Source organism: Rana temporaria, chromosome 2 (assembly GCF_905171775.1).
Source record: "Rana temporaria chromosome 2, aRanTem1.1, whole genome shotgun sequence".
Taxonomy (NCBI): Eukaryota; Metazoa; Chordata; class Amphibia; order Anura; family Ranidae; genus Rana; species Rana temporaria.
Genome location: NC_053490.1, coordinates 364,134,134 through 364,151,952, shown reverse-complemented (window position 1 = coordinate 364,151,952; position 17,819 = coordinate 364,134,134). Strand labels below are relative to the sequence as shown.

Below are 17,819 nucleotides of genomic sequence, written 5' to 3'. Positions count from 1 at the left end.
CTCTGTGCGCCCCCACCACACAATCGTGTCAGGCCGGCCGGTAATTGAGACCGCAGCTTTGCGGCCTTCTGCAGGCCTATGCTTTCTTTCTGTGATCTGGCGCCATCTTGTGGTGGCCGTTGGTATGACAAGACAACCAGCAATTCTAATGGTGTTTCCCCTGTCTGTTTTCACTGCCATTTCCTTCCTTCTAATTAGAACCCCCAAACATTACATATATTTTTTATTCTAACACCCTAAAGAATAAAATGGCGGTCGTTGCAATACTTTCTGTCACACCGTATTTGCGCAGCGGTCCTACAAGCACACTTTTTTGGGAAAAAATAAACTTTTTTTATTAAAAAAAAATAAGACACTAGTAAAGTTAGCCCATTTTTTTTTATATTGTGAAAGATAATGTTACGCCGAGTAAATTGATACCCAACATGTCAAGTTTCAAAATTTCGTCCGCTTGTGGAATGGTGACAAACTTTTACCCTTTAAAATCTCCATAGGCGATGTTTAACCACTTAAGCCCCGGACCATTTTGCAGCTAAATGCCCAAGCCAGGTTTTGCGATTCGGCACTGCGTCGCTTTAACAGACAATTGCGCGGTCGTGCGACGTGGCTCCCAAACAAAATTGGCGTCCTTTTTTCCCCACAAATAGAGCTTTCTTTTGGTGGTATTTGATCACCTCTGCGTTTTTTTTTTTTTGCACTATAAACAAAAATAGAGCGACAATTTTGAAAAAAATCCAATACTTTTTACTTTTTGCTAAAATAAATATCCCCCAAAAACATATATAAAAAAAAATGTTTTCCTCAGTTTAGGCCGATACGTATTCTACCTATTTTTGGTAAAAAAAAATCGCAATAAGCGTTTATCGATTGGTTTGCGCAAAATTTATAGCGTTTACAAAATAGGGGATAGTTTTATTGCATTTTTATTATTTTTTTTTTTTTACTACTATTGGCGGCGATCAGCGATTTTTTTCGTGACTGCGACATTATGGCGGACACTTCGGACAATTTTGACACATTTTTGGGACCATTGTCATTTTCACAGCAAAAAATGCATTTAAATTGCATTGTTTATTGTGAAAATGACAGTTGCAGTTTGGGAGTTAACCACAGGGGGCGCTGTAGGAGTTAGGGTTCACCTAGTGTGTGTTTACAACTGTAGGGGGGTGTGGCTGTAGGACTGACATCATCGATCGAGTCTCCCTTATAAAAAGGATCACTCGATCGATACGCCGCCACCGTGAAGCACGGGGAAGCCGTGTTTACATACGGCTCTCCCCGTTCTTCAGCTCCGAGGAGCGATCGCGACAGAGCGGCTATAAACGAATAGCCGCGCCGTCGTCCCGGATCGCTCCCCGAGGGAATCCGCCCGCGGCACGCAGCGGAGGGGGTCCCGATCAGACCCCCCACCCGCTAGAAGGCAGGGACGTATATATATACGTCCTTCTGCCTGTCTGTGCCATTTTGCGGACGTAAATAGTCGTGCGGCGGGCGTTAAGGGGTTACAGGTTGCATGTATGCGTGATTATATATATATATATATATATATATATATATATATATATACACAGTGGGGATCGAAAGTAAGCCATCAAATTACAGATTAGACATTCTTATAATATGTAAAAAAAAAGTTAGATTTTATTTCCATCGTTTACACTTTCAAAATTACAGAAAACAAAAAAATGGCGTCTGCAAAAGTTTGGGCACCCTGCAGAGTTAATATCTTATACTGCCCCCTTTGGCAAGTTTCACAGCTTGTAAACACTTTTTGTAGCCAGCCAAGAGTCTTTCAATTTTTGTTTGAGGTATCTTTGCCTATTCTTCCTTACAAAAGTCTTCCAGTTCTTTGAGATTTCTGGGCTGTCTGTCACGCACTGCTCTTTTAAGGTCTATCCATAGATTTTCAATTATGTTAAGGTCAGGAGATTGTGAAGGCCATGGCAAAACCTTCAGTTTACGCCTCTTGATGTAATCTCCCGTGGATTTTGAGGTGTGTTTAGGATCATTATCCATTTGTAGAAGCCATCCTCTCTTTAACTTCAGCTTTTTCACAGATGGCATGAAGTTACCATCCAAAATTTGCTGACATTTTATTGAATCCATTTTTCCTTCTACTCGTGAAATGTTCCCTGTGCCACTGGCTGCAATACAACCCCAAAGCATGATTGATCCACCCCCATGTTTCACAGTTGGAGAGGTTCTTTTCATTAAATTCTGTGCCCTTTCTTCTCCAAACGTACCTTTGCTCATTCCGGCCAAAAAGTTCTATTTTAACCTCATCGGTCCACAGAACTTGTTTCCAAAATGCATCAGGCTTGTTCAATGCATGCATCAATGCATATGTTCATTTGCAAAGTTCAAACGCTGATTTTTGTGGTGAGGACGTAGAAGAGGTTTTCTTCTGATGACTCTTCCATGAAGACCATATTTGTACAAGTATCTCTTTATAGTGCCACAACTCCAGTGTCTGCCAGATCTTTCTGGAGGGATCGTGCAGTCAAACGTGGGCTTTGAATTGCTTTTCTCACAATCCTGCGAGCTGTTCTGTCTGATATTTTTCTTGGTCTTCCAGATCTTGCTTTAACTTCCACTGTTCCTGATGACTGCCATTTCTTAATTACATTCCGAACAGAGGATATTGACATCTGAAAACGCTTTGCTATCTTCTCATAGCCTTCTCCAGCTTTGTGAGCGACAACTATTTTCAGTTTCAGTTTTCTAGACAACTGCTTAGAAGAAGCCATGGTGCTGATTGTTGGGGCAAGGTCAGATGAGTCTGGGCATTTAAAACCTTTGAGATTGACATCACCTGGTCTTCCCAGACGATGATTGATTACAATCCATGACACTGGCAGGTCTCAGCTTTGCAAAGGGGGCAGTGCATGCTATAAATTCTGCAGGGTGCCCAAACTTTTGCAGATGCCATTTTTTTGTTTTCTGTCATTTTGAAAGTGTAAATGATGGAAATAAAATCTAACTTTTTTTGACATATTATAAGAATGTCTAATCTGTAATTTGATGCCTTTTGGATTTTTTTTCATCTTTCCTTGGCTTCGTTATGCACATTAATACAAATTTTTACCTGGGGTGCCCAAACTTTTGATCCCCACTGTATATATATAATGTGACATTGGGGGTTGTTCGCTCTTGTGGTAGATGCATTTTCTTGTAGTGAGTCCACACCAAACAGGCATATATCGTTAAGGGCGTAGTAGCCCACGTAAATTGCATTTTTTGCGATTCGGCACTGCATCGCTTTAACTGACAATTGCGCGGTCATGCGACATGGCTCCCAAACAAAATTGGTGCCCTTTTTTTCCTACAAATAGAGCTTTCTTTTGGTGGTATTTGATCACCTCTGCGGTTTTTAGTTTTTGCGCTATACACAAAAATAGAGTGACAATTTTGAAAAAAAAACATATTTTTTACCATAATAAATATCCCCCAAAAATATATATAAAAACCTTTTTTTTTCCTCAGTTTAGGCCGATACGTATTCTTCCACATATTTTTCGTAAAAAAGAATTAAGCGTTTATTGATTGGTTTGCGCAAAAGTTATAGCATCTACAAAATAGGGGGTAGTTTTATGGCATTTTTATTAATATTTTTTTTTACTAGTAATGGCGGCGATCAGCGTTTTTTTTTTTACGGTACTGTGACATTATGGCGCACACTTTGGACACTTTTGACACATTTTTGGGACCATTGGCATTTTCATAGCGATCAGTGCTAGAAAAATGCATTGATTACTATAAAAATGCCACTGGCGGGGAAGGGGTTAACACTAGGGGGCGGGGAAGGGGTTAAGTATGTTTCCTGGGTGTGTTCTAACTGTAGGGGGGGTGGACTCACTAGGGGAAATGACTGATCGCTGTTCATACATTGTATTTCTGCATTTCTCCCCTGACAGGACCGGGAGCTGTGTGTTTACACACACAGCTCCCGGTTCTTGCTTTGTAACGAGCGATCACGGGTGCCCGGCAGTGATCGCACCTGCCGGGCACAAGTGTCGGGATCAGGGACGAGCGGCCCCTTGTGGCTGCTTCGCGAGGCGACGTAGAGCTACGGGCTCTCGCGCAGGGGAGCCGACCTTCCGCCGTAGAACTTCTACGGCGGCTGGTCAGCAAGTAGTTAAACGACATTCAAAGATAAATGAAAATACCAGCCCACCTGGCTAGTCTTCAACAGCACTGTGGCTATAGTTACTGGTACCTTAAACCACCAGATCTTCCAGTCTCAGTCTTGGACGCACACAGCTTTGGGCTTCTTAAACGCACACAGCTTGAAGTCCCTTAATGCAGTGCTCGACAAATCCCGGGCGCCAGGTCGCCATGGCGACTAGAAATAGGGTCCTGATAAAGGAGATAACTAAGGGCTAGTTTTTGGACTTTTTAGGCACAGTTTGGTTGGTCAGAATATATTCACACAAGGAGAGATTTTCTCTAAAAAATAAGTTTGTTTATTTAGATATAAAATATCGTAATGTATATAGAACAAAGAAAGAAGAACAAATTAATTGCCGTTTCCAGCAAAAGACCATCTGAAAGGCTAACTAGGCAAGCCTATCCATAAACGTTGACAGGAATTATACATAAAATATAACAATGTATCCACAATGAGATTGAACACTTCCAAGAAAAATTGGAATAAAGTGCATAAACATAATTAATAATCCTGTCAGGTTGTGGAAATGCAGGCAAAGATATGTCTGCGGTGGTGTGGCTTGCTGCGTTGGTAGACTCTAGAAATAGGGTCCTGGCGACTTGGCTTGGAAGGGGGGGCAAAAAAATATTTTTTTTTTTTGTTTTTTTTGTTTGTGAGCTGGCACCATCTGGTGGTGAGCCGTTGGTATTACAAGTTATTACCACCAGATGTGTAAGCTGGCGCCATCTGGTGGTGGCCGTTGGTATTACAAGTTAAGCATTACAAGTTAAACAGCAATTCTAATGTAATTTTTCACTATTTTCACTGCCATCTTCTTCCCTCTAATTAGAACCCCCAAACATTATATATATTTTTTATCCTAACACCCTAGAGAATAAAATGGCGATCGTTGCAATACTTTCTGTAACGCCGTATTTGCGCAGCGGTCTTGTAAGCGCACTTTTTTGGGGGAAAAATTAAGTGTAAAAAATTACACTTTTTTTAATTAAAAAATAAGACAACAGTAAAGTTATCCCCATTTTTTTTAATAATATGAAAGATAATGTTACGCCGAGTAAATTGATACCCAACATGTCACGCTTCAAAATTACGTCCGCTCGTGGAATGGCGTCAAACTTTTACCCTTTAAGATCTCCATAGGCGACGTTTAAAAAACTCTACAGGTAGCATGTTTTGAGTTACAGAGGAGGTCTAGGGCTAGAATTATTGCTCTCGCTCTACCAATCGCGGCGATACCTTACATATGTGGTTTGAACACCGTTTACATATGCGGTCGCTGCTCACGTATGTGTTCGCTTCTGCATGCAAGCTCGTCGGGACGGGGCGGGTTTTCTGGCTCCTAACTTTTTTAGCTGGCTCCTAGATTCCAAGCAAATTTGTCAACCCCTGCCTTAATGCACACAGCTTTAGGCTCCTTGGGCGCACACAGCTTTAAAGCCCTTCAACGCACACAGCTTTGAACTTCTTCAACAACATTTCCATAGGGACAGAGCCTCGCTCTGCCACAAAATTATCTATATATATATAGATATATATATAGATATACATACATACATACATACATACATACATATACACACACAAAATGTATAAATGTTAAAGAAACCCCATATCCATGCTAAACAAAAAAAACTAATTCACAGATGCTATAAGTAGTATGAAAGTTAATAACCTATACTGTATACAAGCAGATTGTAAAAGGAAATGGAACATAGAAATTACTGTAAAGCCCCATACACACGGTTGGACTTTTGGACAACAAACTTCAAAATTAGCAGGTATTCAAAAAAATCCTACCGTGTGTACGCTCCAGCGGACAAATTTTTTTGGTTTTCATCGGTCAAAAGTTCGCTCTTTAAACAGACAAACTTTTCGGCAACAAAAGTCCTACAGTGTAAAATCCTATTGTGTGTACAGAAGTCCATCGGACTTTAGTCCAAAGTACAAGCACGCATGCTCAGAACCAATGTTAAAATCAACCAACAATAGCAGAAGTTGACCAAAGGGTGACGGTAAAGAGCAGAAAAGAGCTGAAAAAACACGTGATTTTGGGAAAGTTTGTTGAAAAAGTCCTGCCGTGTGTATGCATACCAAGTTCACGGGCAACGCCCTTCAAACAGAAATCCATGGAAAAGTTTGTTTGAAGTCCGACCGTGTGTATGAGGCTTGACATGCATCTGCTGCCACGTGAATTGGTTTAGGCCGTTTAAACCAGGGCTGTGGAGTCGGAGTCGAGGAGTCGGAGTCGGGGGAAATTTTGGGTACCTGGAGTCAGAGTCGGCAAACAATGCACCGACTCCGACTCCTACTAAATTTAGATTGGAATAAAAAAAAAAAAAAGCAAGTTTAAATGTCCCAATTCACAAAAAGTTATAATTAATGACTTCTCTACTGTAAGAATAAAGACCAATGCATGCAGTGCCTCACGTAACCGCAAAACGAACACGTTAAGTGACCGTGAAGAAGCATGCTTTTCATGTGCTTCACTATATGGCACGCAACGCACAATTAGGAGCTTCAATACTTATACTTTCCATAGTGTTGTGTTCTGCTTTTACAGGGAACGCATGTTAGAGAACCAGTAAGTGTCCAAATAAAAAAATTCCAACAGGAGTTTTATAAAGCACTAAAAGAAGTTGAAAAGTATGATCGCTCATCAAAACTTACTGTTGAAGAAGCCATCCTTGTTTATCCAGAGATCGTTAGTGATGTGGCCAGAATAGTTACTGCAACGCCACCCACCCAAGTCAGTGTCGAAAGATTATTTTCAGCCCTAAAAATAATAAAGTCTGACTTAAGAGCCTCTATGAAAGAGGATCTGGCAGAGGCAATTCTCTTCCTTAGAACTCTACATTGAATTGATTTGCATTTGCTAAGCCTATAACTACATTTCAAGATTAATATAAACCATTTCTAGGTTTTACAGATTTTGTTTTTGGTTCATTATAGATAAGCTTTGTTTTTGTTCTAAAACAACCAAATAATGTGGTTTGTATTTTTGAACTGGTAAAGATCCTGTTCCTGATGTTTATGCCTGCTGCTACTATCCAGCCACTTGATTGTTTTCATTGTGTTTGTCGTTTGCTTAAACTGTGCAATACAGTAGAGTGTTGGCTTCCCAGCCAGTAGTCCTGTGGTAGGTTGCGTTTCTTTCCCTCAAGGAATGTATAAAATACATTCGCATATTAATACAGAGGAGTCGGAGTCGGAAGTACATAAAACTGAGGAGTCGGAGTCGGAACATTTATCTACCGACTCCACAGCCCTGGTTTAAACCCAGTCAGGCTATAGCAAACACACAATAATAACATGAATGTATATGCAATTGTGTAACTGAAATAGTGTCCAAGTCAATGGCATATGTCCAGTGTGCGTGTGTGTGTGTGTGTGTATATATATATACTGTATATAAAATTTTTATTAAGAATAATTATTTTCCTTCAGTCTTTGCAGTCATTTCACAGTGGATTTGTCATTGTGCTTATTTATCAGGTTTTTCAGTCCGGTGTCTGGCAAACAATATCACTGTATATTCAGGACAACTAGGAGAAACACTGACTATCGTTTGTCCATACCGATACCGTGCAGATCGATGGGCAAAGAAGTTATGGTGCAAAGAGGATGAAGTTGGTTCTTGCCAGGCTGTGGTCAGTGCTCCTCGCTATTCTCTGTCTGGCAGCAAAACAAGAGGGAGCACCACAATCTCTGATAATGCATATGAAAGCATGATTACAGTAAATATTACTAATCTGCAAAAAGATGATGCTGGTGAATATCAGTGCAGGACAGCCATTTTTGGCGACGTTGGCATTCTACAGAAGATCAGAGTGCTAGTGCTTGAAGAGAATCTATCAGGAAATGTTTCACCTTTGGATGAAGTCCAGTACAGTATCTCTGGGTAAGAAAGGGGCTCAAGTCATTTGCATTATTAATTGGCTTTTCAGTACATATTATTCTACACATTTTTAACAAAATAATTATTAAACAAGCAAAAGTCATATTGTAGTGGAAATACAACTGCACATAAGAGAGTGTGTGTGTGTGAAATAAACAGCATACGTGATTTTTTGTACACATTTTTAACATAATTTCAAGTATTTCCAAACTTTAACATGTTAGCGTAATGTTAAATGTTATCAGGGTTTTTAAATGGGCAGCTTTTATTAAAAGTAAAAGTGATCCTGCCATGAATGTCCCTATGCAAGCACAGTTAAGGGGTGAAAACCACTCGGCTCCCGTGGCCCCCCACCTCACTGCCAAACACGGTACTGCACACCGCTTTGGCTTGAATCCTGCTTGTTTTGCGAGACAACACTCGCAAACCGAGTTAGGATTTAAAAAAATACAGTGCTCGTATTGTGAAATGCTCATTAACCGCGTTACTCGCAATCCGAGGTTGGGCTGTTTTACAAAGTTAGGGTTCATATATATAGTTTAAGTCCCAAACAACTATTCAGCTATCATATTTCAGTATTCAAAGCTTGTCAGTCTGACTTCCATAAAGTGCATAGCAATTTTTTTCTGTTTTAACTTGGCTGCTGGGGAGATTCACCTTCTCAGTGTCCTGGTGACCATTGTGAGGTGGAAATCTAAAATTCTGAAATGTCAGTGAAGGAAAACAATTTCTGTGTTAATGTCTAACAAAGGATTCTTTACTTTGGAGAGGTTTCTTCTCGCTTCCTTATGGAGTCTTGGAAAGCAAGTCTACCTAATGTAACACGGCAAAAAAAAAAGAAAAGCAAGCAGTTTTACCTTTCCCTACTTATTTAAAACCATAACATATAAAACACATAACAAAATGAATAAACTAAAGAAAGATGATCTAATAACTATGGATGTGCCAATAGCCAATTTAGATCAAACCAGTGAAAATAAGTCCAGTAACATAAATAATGATAATAAAACTGCTCAGTAATTCCAATGGATCTTCACCACCATCCAACACCTTCGAAAGTGATCTTGTGACACCACCAACAAAGGCTGAAAAAGGGCTTGCTTACCGGATCAAATGGGCCGCTCATTACAAAAGGTCAGAATCGCCTGTGGCTCCAAACCCAGCCAGGGCCTTTTAAAATCCAGTAAAGCCCTGTACACACGATCGGATATCTGATGGAATCTAATCCGATACATTTTTTCGTCGGATATCCGATGAAGCTGACTTTCATCAGTCTTGCCTACACACCATCAGTCAAAAATCTGACTGTGTCCAACTCGATGACCTAAAACACTACGACTTGCTTAGAAAAATGAAGTTCCAAGCATGGATTTTTGACCGATAGACTTCCACACAGACGATCGTTTTTTTCTATCGTTTTTTTTTTCCATAGGAACATTTTAAAACATGTTCTATTTTTTTTCACCAATGGAAAACAAACCGATGGGGCCAACACACACGATCGGTTTGTCCGATGAAAACTGTCCATCGGTCTGTTTTCATCAGACAAACCGATCGTGTGTACAGGGCTTAAGTCTTCTAGACCAGGGACATCGATCCTCCTTATTGGGCAAACATAACGGTTCCCCAAAATAAAGAAGACTCTGCATAATGTAAAATCCTCAGAGCTTTAAAGGAACTTAAAAGTTGCACTTACAAGGTATGTAATGTAAAAACGCCTTAATTCGTATGCGTAGGCCAGCACACATAACAAAAACCTGTATTTCCGGGAAAAAGTGCAACGGTGACGTCAGTGCAGCACTCCTCTCTACGCGTTTTGCCATACATTTGACATCGTCCAGGAGTGCCTCAGACAGTTGTCACCAGAACAGATTTACCCATTGAAAGATTTCCCTTCATCTCTTGTATCTGTGGCAACTTCCCATCACTTACTGTACTAGAGACATAAGTCAACAGGACAAACAGTGAATGTGAATACCCCAAGTAGAGACACATAATAATGAATACAAATAAAAAATAACCCTTCCACATTCTATACAAAACAAACATTTATAATTTTTTTTTACTTTAAATACACTTTAAAGACCAACTTAATTTTCTTATAAACAGCTGACAAATTTTTCTGCATCCTTGCTTGGGAGATTTCACCTCACTTTCTATTTATTAGGGGGATCATACAGAATAGGAGACTAGAAGAAATACCCCCAATGGGAACAAAATGACACTGTCATTGCCGGAAATAGCCACCGATTTGGCATGTCAAATCACATGCCAAATCTCTTCAATGTAAACCAGGGCTTAAAGGGGTTGTGAACCCTTGTTTTGTTCTTGTTGTTTTTTTATAAAAAATAACAAACATGCCTAAACTTATACTTACGATTGCACAGAACAGCCACGATCCTTTCCTTCTGGGATGCTGCGCCCGCGCTCCAGGCCCATCCTCTTCATCTGGTGCTCCAACGGAAAGCCGATTTTCCTGGGGGCACCCGTACAGGCTCGCTTCCGAGTCTCGCTGCTGTGTCCATTGGCACAGACAGCTGGACTCGCCCCTGCCCCACGCCACTTAATTTGATGTAAAGGCTACAGACACTGCGGTCATGTACATTGCTGGTTAGGATCCGGCTCAGGTAAATAAATGGAGGGGAGGGGGGGTCTGAGGGAAGGTGAAAAACCTTGAGGCTTTACAACCACATTAAGGCAGCTTATTCATTTTGGATAGGTTAATTCAGAAACAAAATATATCTGCACTATTTTTTGAAAAGTAGTGTACTGCAAGCAACAGAGTACTCACATCTGTGCGTTGTCGTGTTCTATTGACTTATTGAATATATGCATTGGGGGCCTTGTAAAATGAAAAAAGCACACTGCAATGCTCCATATCCTCAGGTACCATGTGCATTGAAGTAAATCACTACTCGAGTGGAACAGAGCTCAAAAAGTGAGCTGAAGGATAACTAAACCTTTGCTTTAATTATTTATTTATTTTTAAACAACAAGCATGTCATACTTCCCTCCTCTGTGCAGTTGGTTTTGCACAGAGTGGCCCCGATCCTCCTCTTCGGGGGTCCCTCAGCAGCGCTCCTGGCTCCTCCTCTTCCCGAGTATCCTGTTGGAGAATCACTCTCCCTCGGGGCACTCATGTGGAAGCGCTACTGTGTCCTGCTGTTGCGTCTATTGACACAGACGGCAATGGCTGCGCTGCTAACAATCTATCCAATCAGAACCCGAGACACTGGCTGGAGCTGGTGTGCTCGCTCAGTGCTGGAAAGATCAGGCTTCGAAAAGTAAAAAAAGGGGGGGGGGGGTCGCTGCACTTTATGTTTATCCCTTTAATGCATCCCTAGAATGCATTAAAGCGGAGGTCCCACAAAAAAAAAATATTAAAAGCCAGCAGCTACAACTACAGCAGCTGCTGACTTTTAATATATGGACACTTACCTATCCAGTGTGCCCCCGATGTCGCCAGCCGAAGCCGAGCAATCGCTCGGCTCTCGGCTGCCCCCGCCGCCATGCTCAGTGTGGGAATCAGGAAATGAAGCATTGCGAGTCTCGCTGCGTGTCTTCACTGGTCCCCGCTGTGTTCTGGGAGCTGTGTGTCTCCCAGAAGACAGCGGGGGTACAGAGTAAGCGGCGGAAGTGGCATAGATTACTGCGGTGATCTATGCCAGGAAGTGGGAGCAAATACCTGTAATAAACGGTATCTGCTCCCCCCTCCCCCCTGAAAGGTGCCAAATGTGACACCAGAGGGGAGAAGGGTTCCATAAAGTAGAAGTCCCATTTTTTGGGTGGAACTCCACTTTAAGGTGAAAAACCACAAGGGTTTACAACCCCTTGAGTTAATTAATAAAATGCATTTAGTAACCTAAGTCATTATATGCGTTTCCTATTTTAAAGGTCACAATCTGACAATCAACTCCATTTGATGATGTTCATTCTTGGAAGCAGCCTTCTGCTTTGCAAAGTTCTAGTGATGGGACTGCTCTACAGCTGGTGGAAAATTCAGACAGAAAGGTAAGAACAGAGGCAAGCCATGTTCATAATGACCAGGCAGGATTTCATGCCTAATAAGCCGATGGTTATTAACCATAGAAGGTTGAACGTTAATATACAAACTCCAGCAGGCAATGAGGGCAATAGGACCTTGTGGTCATTATAGGACAATAAGGCATCTAATGACATATCTATGGGCAGTTTTGGAGAAGTTTGGATTTGGTGCCAATTTTATATCCTGGGTGCGCTTATTATACCATCAACCCCAGGCATCCATCAGAGAGAAGGCAAAATATCTGACTGCTTCTATTTAGGAAGGGGTACCAGGCAGGACTGCCCCCCTTTCGCTTATTTTATTTGCTCTAGCAATAGAGCCACTGGCAGCATGCATCAGGGCTCATAACACTATAGAGGGGTTCAGGTATGGTAGATTACAGGAGAAAATTCTGCTCTATGCAGATGACATGCTCTTGCTACTAGCGGACACAGACACCTCACTAAGAAATGTCATGTCAACGAAATTTGGCCGATTTTCTGGCCTTACAATTACTAGTCTAAATCAGCTCTTATGCCACTTGATCAAGGGGTCCACCTCCAATTAGGTTTACTGCCTGATGCCTGTAGTAACATCATGTAAGTATTTTGGTGTAGTGATATCCCCACAACCATTAGAGACTTTTCCCGCCTAATAACTCTGACTCACTGTACCCTACTCCTCTCAAGACCCCTCAGCTCCGATACGGGGGGTGAATGACAATAAAATGCCTCATGGATGGGTGTCAGTTTGGAGAATTCTGCATTTCTATGCAGGAAACATTTGCATGCAGCCTGCCCTAGGTAATGGCCACATGTGATGCCGAGTCTCCATGATTTAAAAAAACAAATCTAATAAATGCAAGGGGCAGCCAGAGAAAGTAAGGTATAGGAGGAAAGAACTGGATGGTGCTAGATGTTTTCCATTCAAAAAAAAAAAAAGAGGCAGGCTTTATCCGACTTGCTGCTTCTACAACTTTGGAAGACGAAAGGGAAGGCTGAAGTTAAGCTTTATATTCGTTACATGTTCCTATTAAAAAAGCATAACTTAGAAAAATAAATAATTGTTTTTAATTGTTAACCTTTATAAGTGCTTTTCACTTGCTTAACAATCCTTATATGCTCCCTCAGCTTTGTAATATTTAGGAGGGTGCTGTGGATTAATGCTTAACATAATTAACTCTGACTGAACTGTGTTCACTATTTCTTTGATCTCGGCTGTAAACTATATTTGAACACTGTCTACCCCAACAAAGGGTTTAAAATGTAGAACCTGTCCTCCTGCACTTTGTACCTGTAGTAAGGCCCAGAAACAAAAATATGCATTTTGGGGGGTGTTTTTTTTTTCCTACCTAAACACACTGAGACTATGTGATAGAAATTTTTGTGAATTCGCTGCAAGATGAATTCATATACTTGATCTCTTTGACACATGGCTCAAGATGATCATGGAAAGGATGGCCCAGCAAAATAAGAGGGTATTTTGCCGGTATTGGGTGTATCCCATAGTCACACAGAGAATTTTCAAGGAGCATTTCCATACTCTTTACTAGGGTTGTCCCGATACCACTTTTTTAGGACTGAGTACAAGTACCGATACTTTTTTTCAAGTAGTCGCCGATACCGAATACCGATACTTTTTTTAAATGTGTCCCCAAATGCAGCCATGTCCCCCCCATATGCAGCCATGTCCCCCCCATATGCAGCCATGTCCCCCTAGCCATGTCCCTCACATATGCAGCAATGTCCCTCTAGCCATGTCCCTCGATTCGGCGGCGCGATGCGGCGGCAGCGGCGGGGGGGGGAAAGGGGGGGCAAAGTATTCTATTTAGGTATCGGGGGTATTTGCGCGAGTACGAGTACTCCCGCAAATACTCGGTATCGGTCCCGATACCGATACTGGTATCGGTATCTGGAAAACCCTACTCTTTACCACGAATTACTGTACATGCATACCTCCAAACGTTCCTTGATTATGTCCACGGTTTATGCCCATCTTGAGATAATTTGACTATGTATTTATTCACTCTATTCTCTATTATTTTCCAGTGTATTCTGGGATTAAGGAACCTCCACGGTCTCTCCCCCCAGTGCCCAGCTAACACTTTATAAATGCTTCACCAACACGCCATAATGTTATAGGTGCGGTTACTACTCATTAAAAGTGATAAATAATAAACACTTTTGATAAAGAAGAAATTCTGCCCTTTGCAATGTTTTAGAGGTTCCAACTAGCTATATTTAATGGTGCATTAACATGTGTTTTAAGTATGGAAATACACCAATTTGCATCTCATATATATTTGTAGTGTGCTATATCTTCCACATGTACTGATATGTATTACTTAATCTGTTTTCTTGCAGAGTGAAACATGAATCATCTCCTTTTTCAACAGCTGAGCAGCTATTGCACAATGAAGACAGATATGAAGAGCCAGATACTGGTCCACACTATATAAATTATATTTACAGGGGACACCTGTAACAACCACACTGGCAGGAATGATCTACCGGGCTATACAAATATGAATAGCATGATATGATAGGGCAATGAAAAAAATAGACAGGGGGAAATTTTGGCACTCCATGAAAATTGTTGACTTTAGATCTTTACTCAAACAGTGCCTATGGGTAAAGGTGATGCATTTGAATAAAAATACAAGAACATTTGGCCTTTTCAATCATTTATTTAAAAAAATATATCAATAGATGTAAATAGTGTACTGTGAAAAAGTAAGAAGTCCAAGAACTCCCTAGGCATTATAAGCTAGTACTGCCCATTTTCGACTAAATTATTTCTAGTAGGCATTCTAGGAGAATCAAATCAGGGCTTGGACTAGGGGAGTCTATAACCTTCTATTTCTTTTTGAACCATTCCTTGGTGGTTTTGCTACTGTGCTTTAGATCCGTATCCTCATGAAAGACCCATTTCAACTTTGATGAGACTGTGAGGCAATCTCCAATCAAATCACGCATGGATACGATGCAGAATGTATAGTTGACTCAACTATACTTTTTCTGAGTGCCTTAGAGAGCTCTGTTGTTCCTGGCATGATGGCACCACAAGTGATTACAAAGAGAACGCCAAACCCTAGATATCTCAAAGTGTTACTAAACCCACAACATTAAAATCAGTCTGTATATGTAGTAAAGCATGCTAGTTATACTAACTGTGGAACCTAAGGGATTAATCCTCTGCACTGTGTATAAAGGCTGTGTGAGCCTGTCTCTCTGATCCTCTTCTTCCACTGACTGCAATCCATCTCCTGATAGAACAGAGCATTAGGAGACAAGCTGTACATGCTCAGTTTGGTGTGTATTGCTAGAGAGTTTTTTTTCCTGGGAGAATGCATGTGATCAGCACAGGGCCAATCAGCTCTGTCCAGACAGAGGGTCAGGGGTCCTGCAGCCTTATAAGACAATCGGGGGAAAAATGAAAACTCATCCTACAAGCTTTAACCAGACACTGCTACAAGTCACAAGACTGCTCTAACTGCTGGTGAAAAAAGGTATTTAGCAGTTTATATCTACTAAAACTATTGCATTTCCATGTTCTGTATACTGTGGGAGACCAGCTTTAGTGAATGCAGGGTCCTTTAGTAACACTTGAAATAACATAGGTCCCATCTGCATATTCTAAAAGGGGGTTCTAATCATTGGCACTTAATCTGGAACCCCCTATTCTAATGTTTTGATTCTGAAGTGGTGGTAAATGTAGGGGTGTGCATACACTTTTTATATGCAAAATCTGCATTAAGATCATGAAAATGAATATGCCATGACAATTTTATATTCATTATTTTCCTCCGAAGTCTACAAACAATACCCCATAATGACAAGGTGAAAGAAGTTTGTTCAAATCATTTCAGAACTTTTCCCCCCTTCAGCCCCAGAAGGATTTACCCCCTTAATTTTTTTGCGATAAGGCACTGACCATTGCGCGGTTGTACGATGCTGTATCCAAAACAAAATTTAAGTCCTTTTTTCCCCACAAATAGAGCTTTCTTTTGGAGGCATTTGATCACATTTTTTATTTTTTGCGCTATAAACAAAAACAAAACAAAAAACACAATTTTGAAAAATATATATTTTTTTACTTTTTGCTATAATAAATATCCCCCCCCCCCCAAAAAAAAAAAATGTCTTCATCAGTTTAGGCCAATATGTATTCTTCTACATATTTTTGGTAAGTAAAAAAAAAAAAAAAACGCAATAAGCACATATTGACTGGTTTGCGCAAAAGTTATAGCATCTACATATTAGGGGATATATTTATGGCATTTTTATTATAAATTATTTTTTTACTAGTAATGGTGGTGATCACTAACAATTTTTAGAGGGACTGGGACATTGCAGTGGACAGACCGGACACTTTTTTGGGGCCAGTGACATTGATACAGTGATCAGTGCTAAAAATAGCCACTGATCACTGTATAAATGACATTGGCAAAGAAAGGGTTAACACTAGGGACGATCACGGAGTAAAGTGTTCCCTAGGGAGGTCTAACTGTGGGGGGAGTGTACAGACAAGGAGTAGAGAGAGATTGTTGTTCCTGATCACTAGGAACAGACAATCTCTCTCTACTTCCCTGTCGGGACGGGGATCTGTTTTTTTTTCTTTTACAGATCCCCATTCTGGCTCTCTGGAGGAGCGATCGCAGCAGGCCGGCAGTCATTGCGGCCGTAGGTCACGCATATCGGCTCTGGCTCAATTGAGAAACAAACTGAAATCTTTTGGGGGGGGGGGATAAACAAAAATAAAGTGGTTGCATAAATGTGCACACCCTCTTATAACTGGGGATCTAGCTGTGTTCAGAATTAAGCAATCACATTCATGCAGGGTTCACGCTGGTATAACACGACTGTTGTACGACTCTCATCCCACTTTTCCCTGCGACATCGGTCCTACGTCACTACGACATGAATGAACAGAATACGATTTAGCTCTGACATAGTTCGACTTGTTTTTTGACCAATCAAAACAATCACATTTTCCTGCTACTGTAGTCACAAGTCGGATGTTAAGACAAGGATCTGACTTCAGTGATATTGAATGGGCTGAAAATGGGCCAAAGTCAGAACAAAGTAGTATAGGAACCTTTTCTAAAGTCAGACCGACTTCTGTCGGACCAGTTAAGATGGCTCTCATAGGGAACCATAGATTTGTACATGTCATGCAACATGTGCTCCCAAAGTCGGAGTGTATGTTGCACTGGTGTGAACCGGGCCTCAAACTCATGTTACGATGGGTTTACATTGGTACGACATGACAGTCGTACGACTGTGGATGCGACTTTGCCCTGTGACTTCATGTCCGACTTCCATCTGACTTCAATGAATGGGATCAGACTTTGATCCCAACAAATACCAGGCCCTTTGAGTCTGGTATAAATCTTGGAGAAACCCCCTTGCCAAAATAGAAAAAAAAATGGTGTGAAGTCCACACCCAAAATCCATACAAGACCCCTATCCGAGCAGACAGCCAGGGTGGTCAGGAAAGGACCTCTTGGACCATACCAGGCCACATGCCCTCAACATGGGGGGGTGGGTGCTTTGTTGATGGGGAGAAGGGCCTCTTCCCGACAACCTTGGGTGGTGAATGTTGGGTCTGCGGGCAAGGGGGCTTTTTCGAAATCTGGAAGCCCCATTTAACAGGGGGGCACCCAGATAAATCCAGCACAAAATCAGAACAAAGTTTTTTATTAAAGCAGCTCCAGGGTCTCTTCTCCCTCC

General features: G+C 41.2%; 1 protein-coding gene across 1 annotated transcript in view; it reads left to right on the top strand.

Moving 5' to 3' along the window:
• LOC120927172 (triggering receptor expressed on myeloid cells 2-like) overlaps nucleotides 1-14,639 on the top strand; it is a 31,595-nt gene extending 16,956 nt beyond the window's left edge. The window contains exons 2-4 of the mRNA XM_040337659.1: nucleotides 7,661-8,066; nucleotides 11,958-12,074; nucleotides 14,451-14,639. Coding sequence (XP_040193593.1) covers nucleotides 7,661-8,066; nucleotides 11,958-12,074; nucleotides 14,451-14,571 — 644 coding nt within the window. The 3' untranslated portion in view covers nucleotides 14,572-14,639. The remainder of the gene's footprint in view (nucleotides 1-7,660; nucleotides 8,067-11,957; nucleotides 12,075-14,450) is intronic.
• Nucleotides 14,640-17,819: the final 3,180 nt, after the last annotated feature.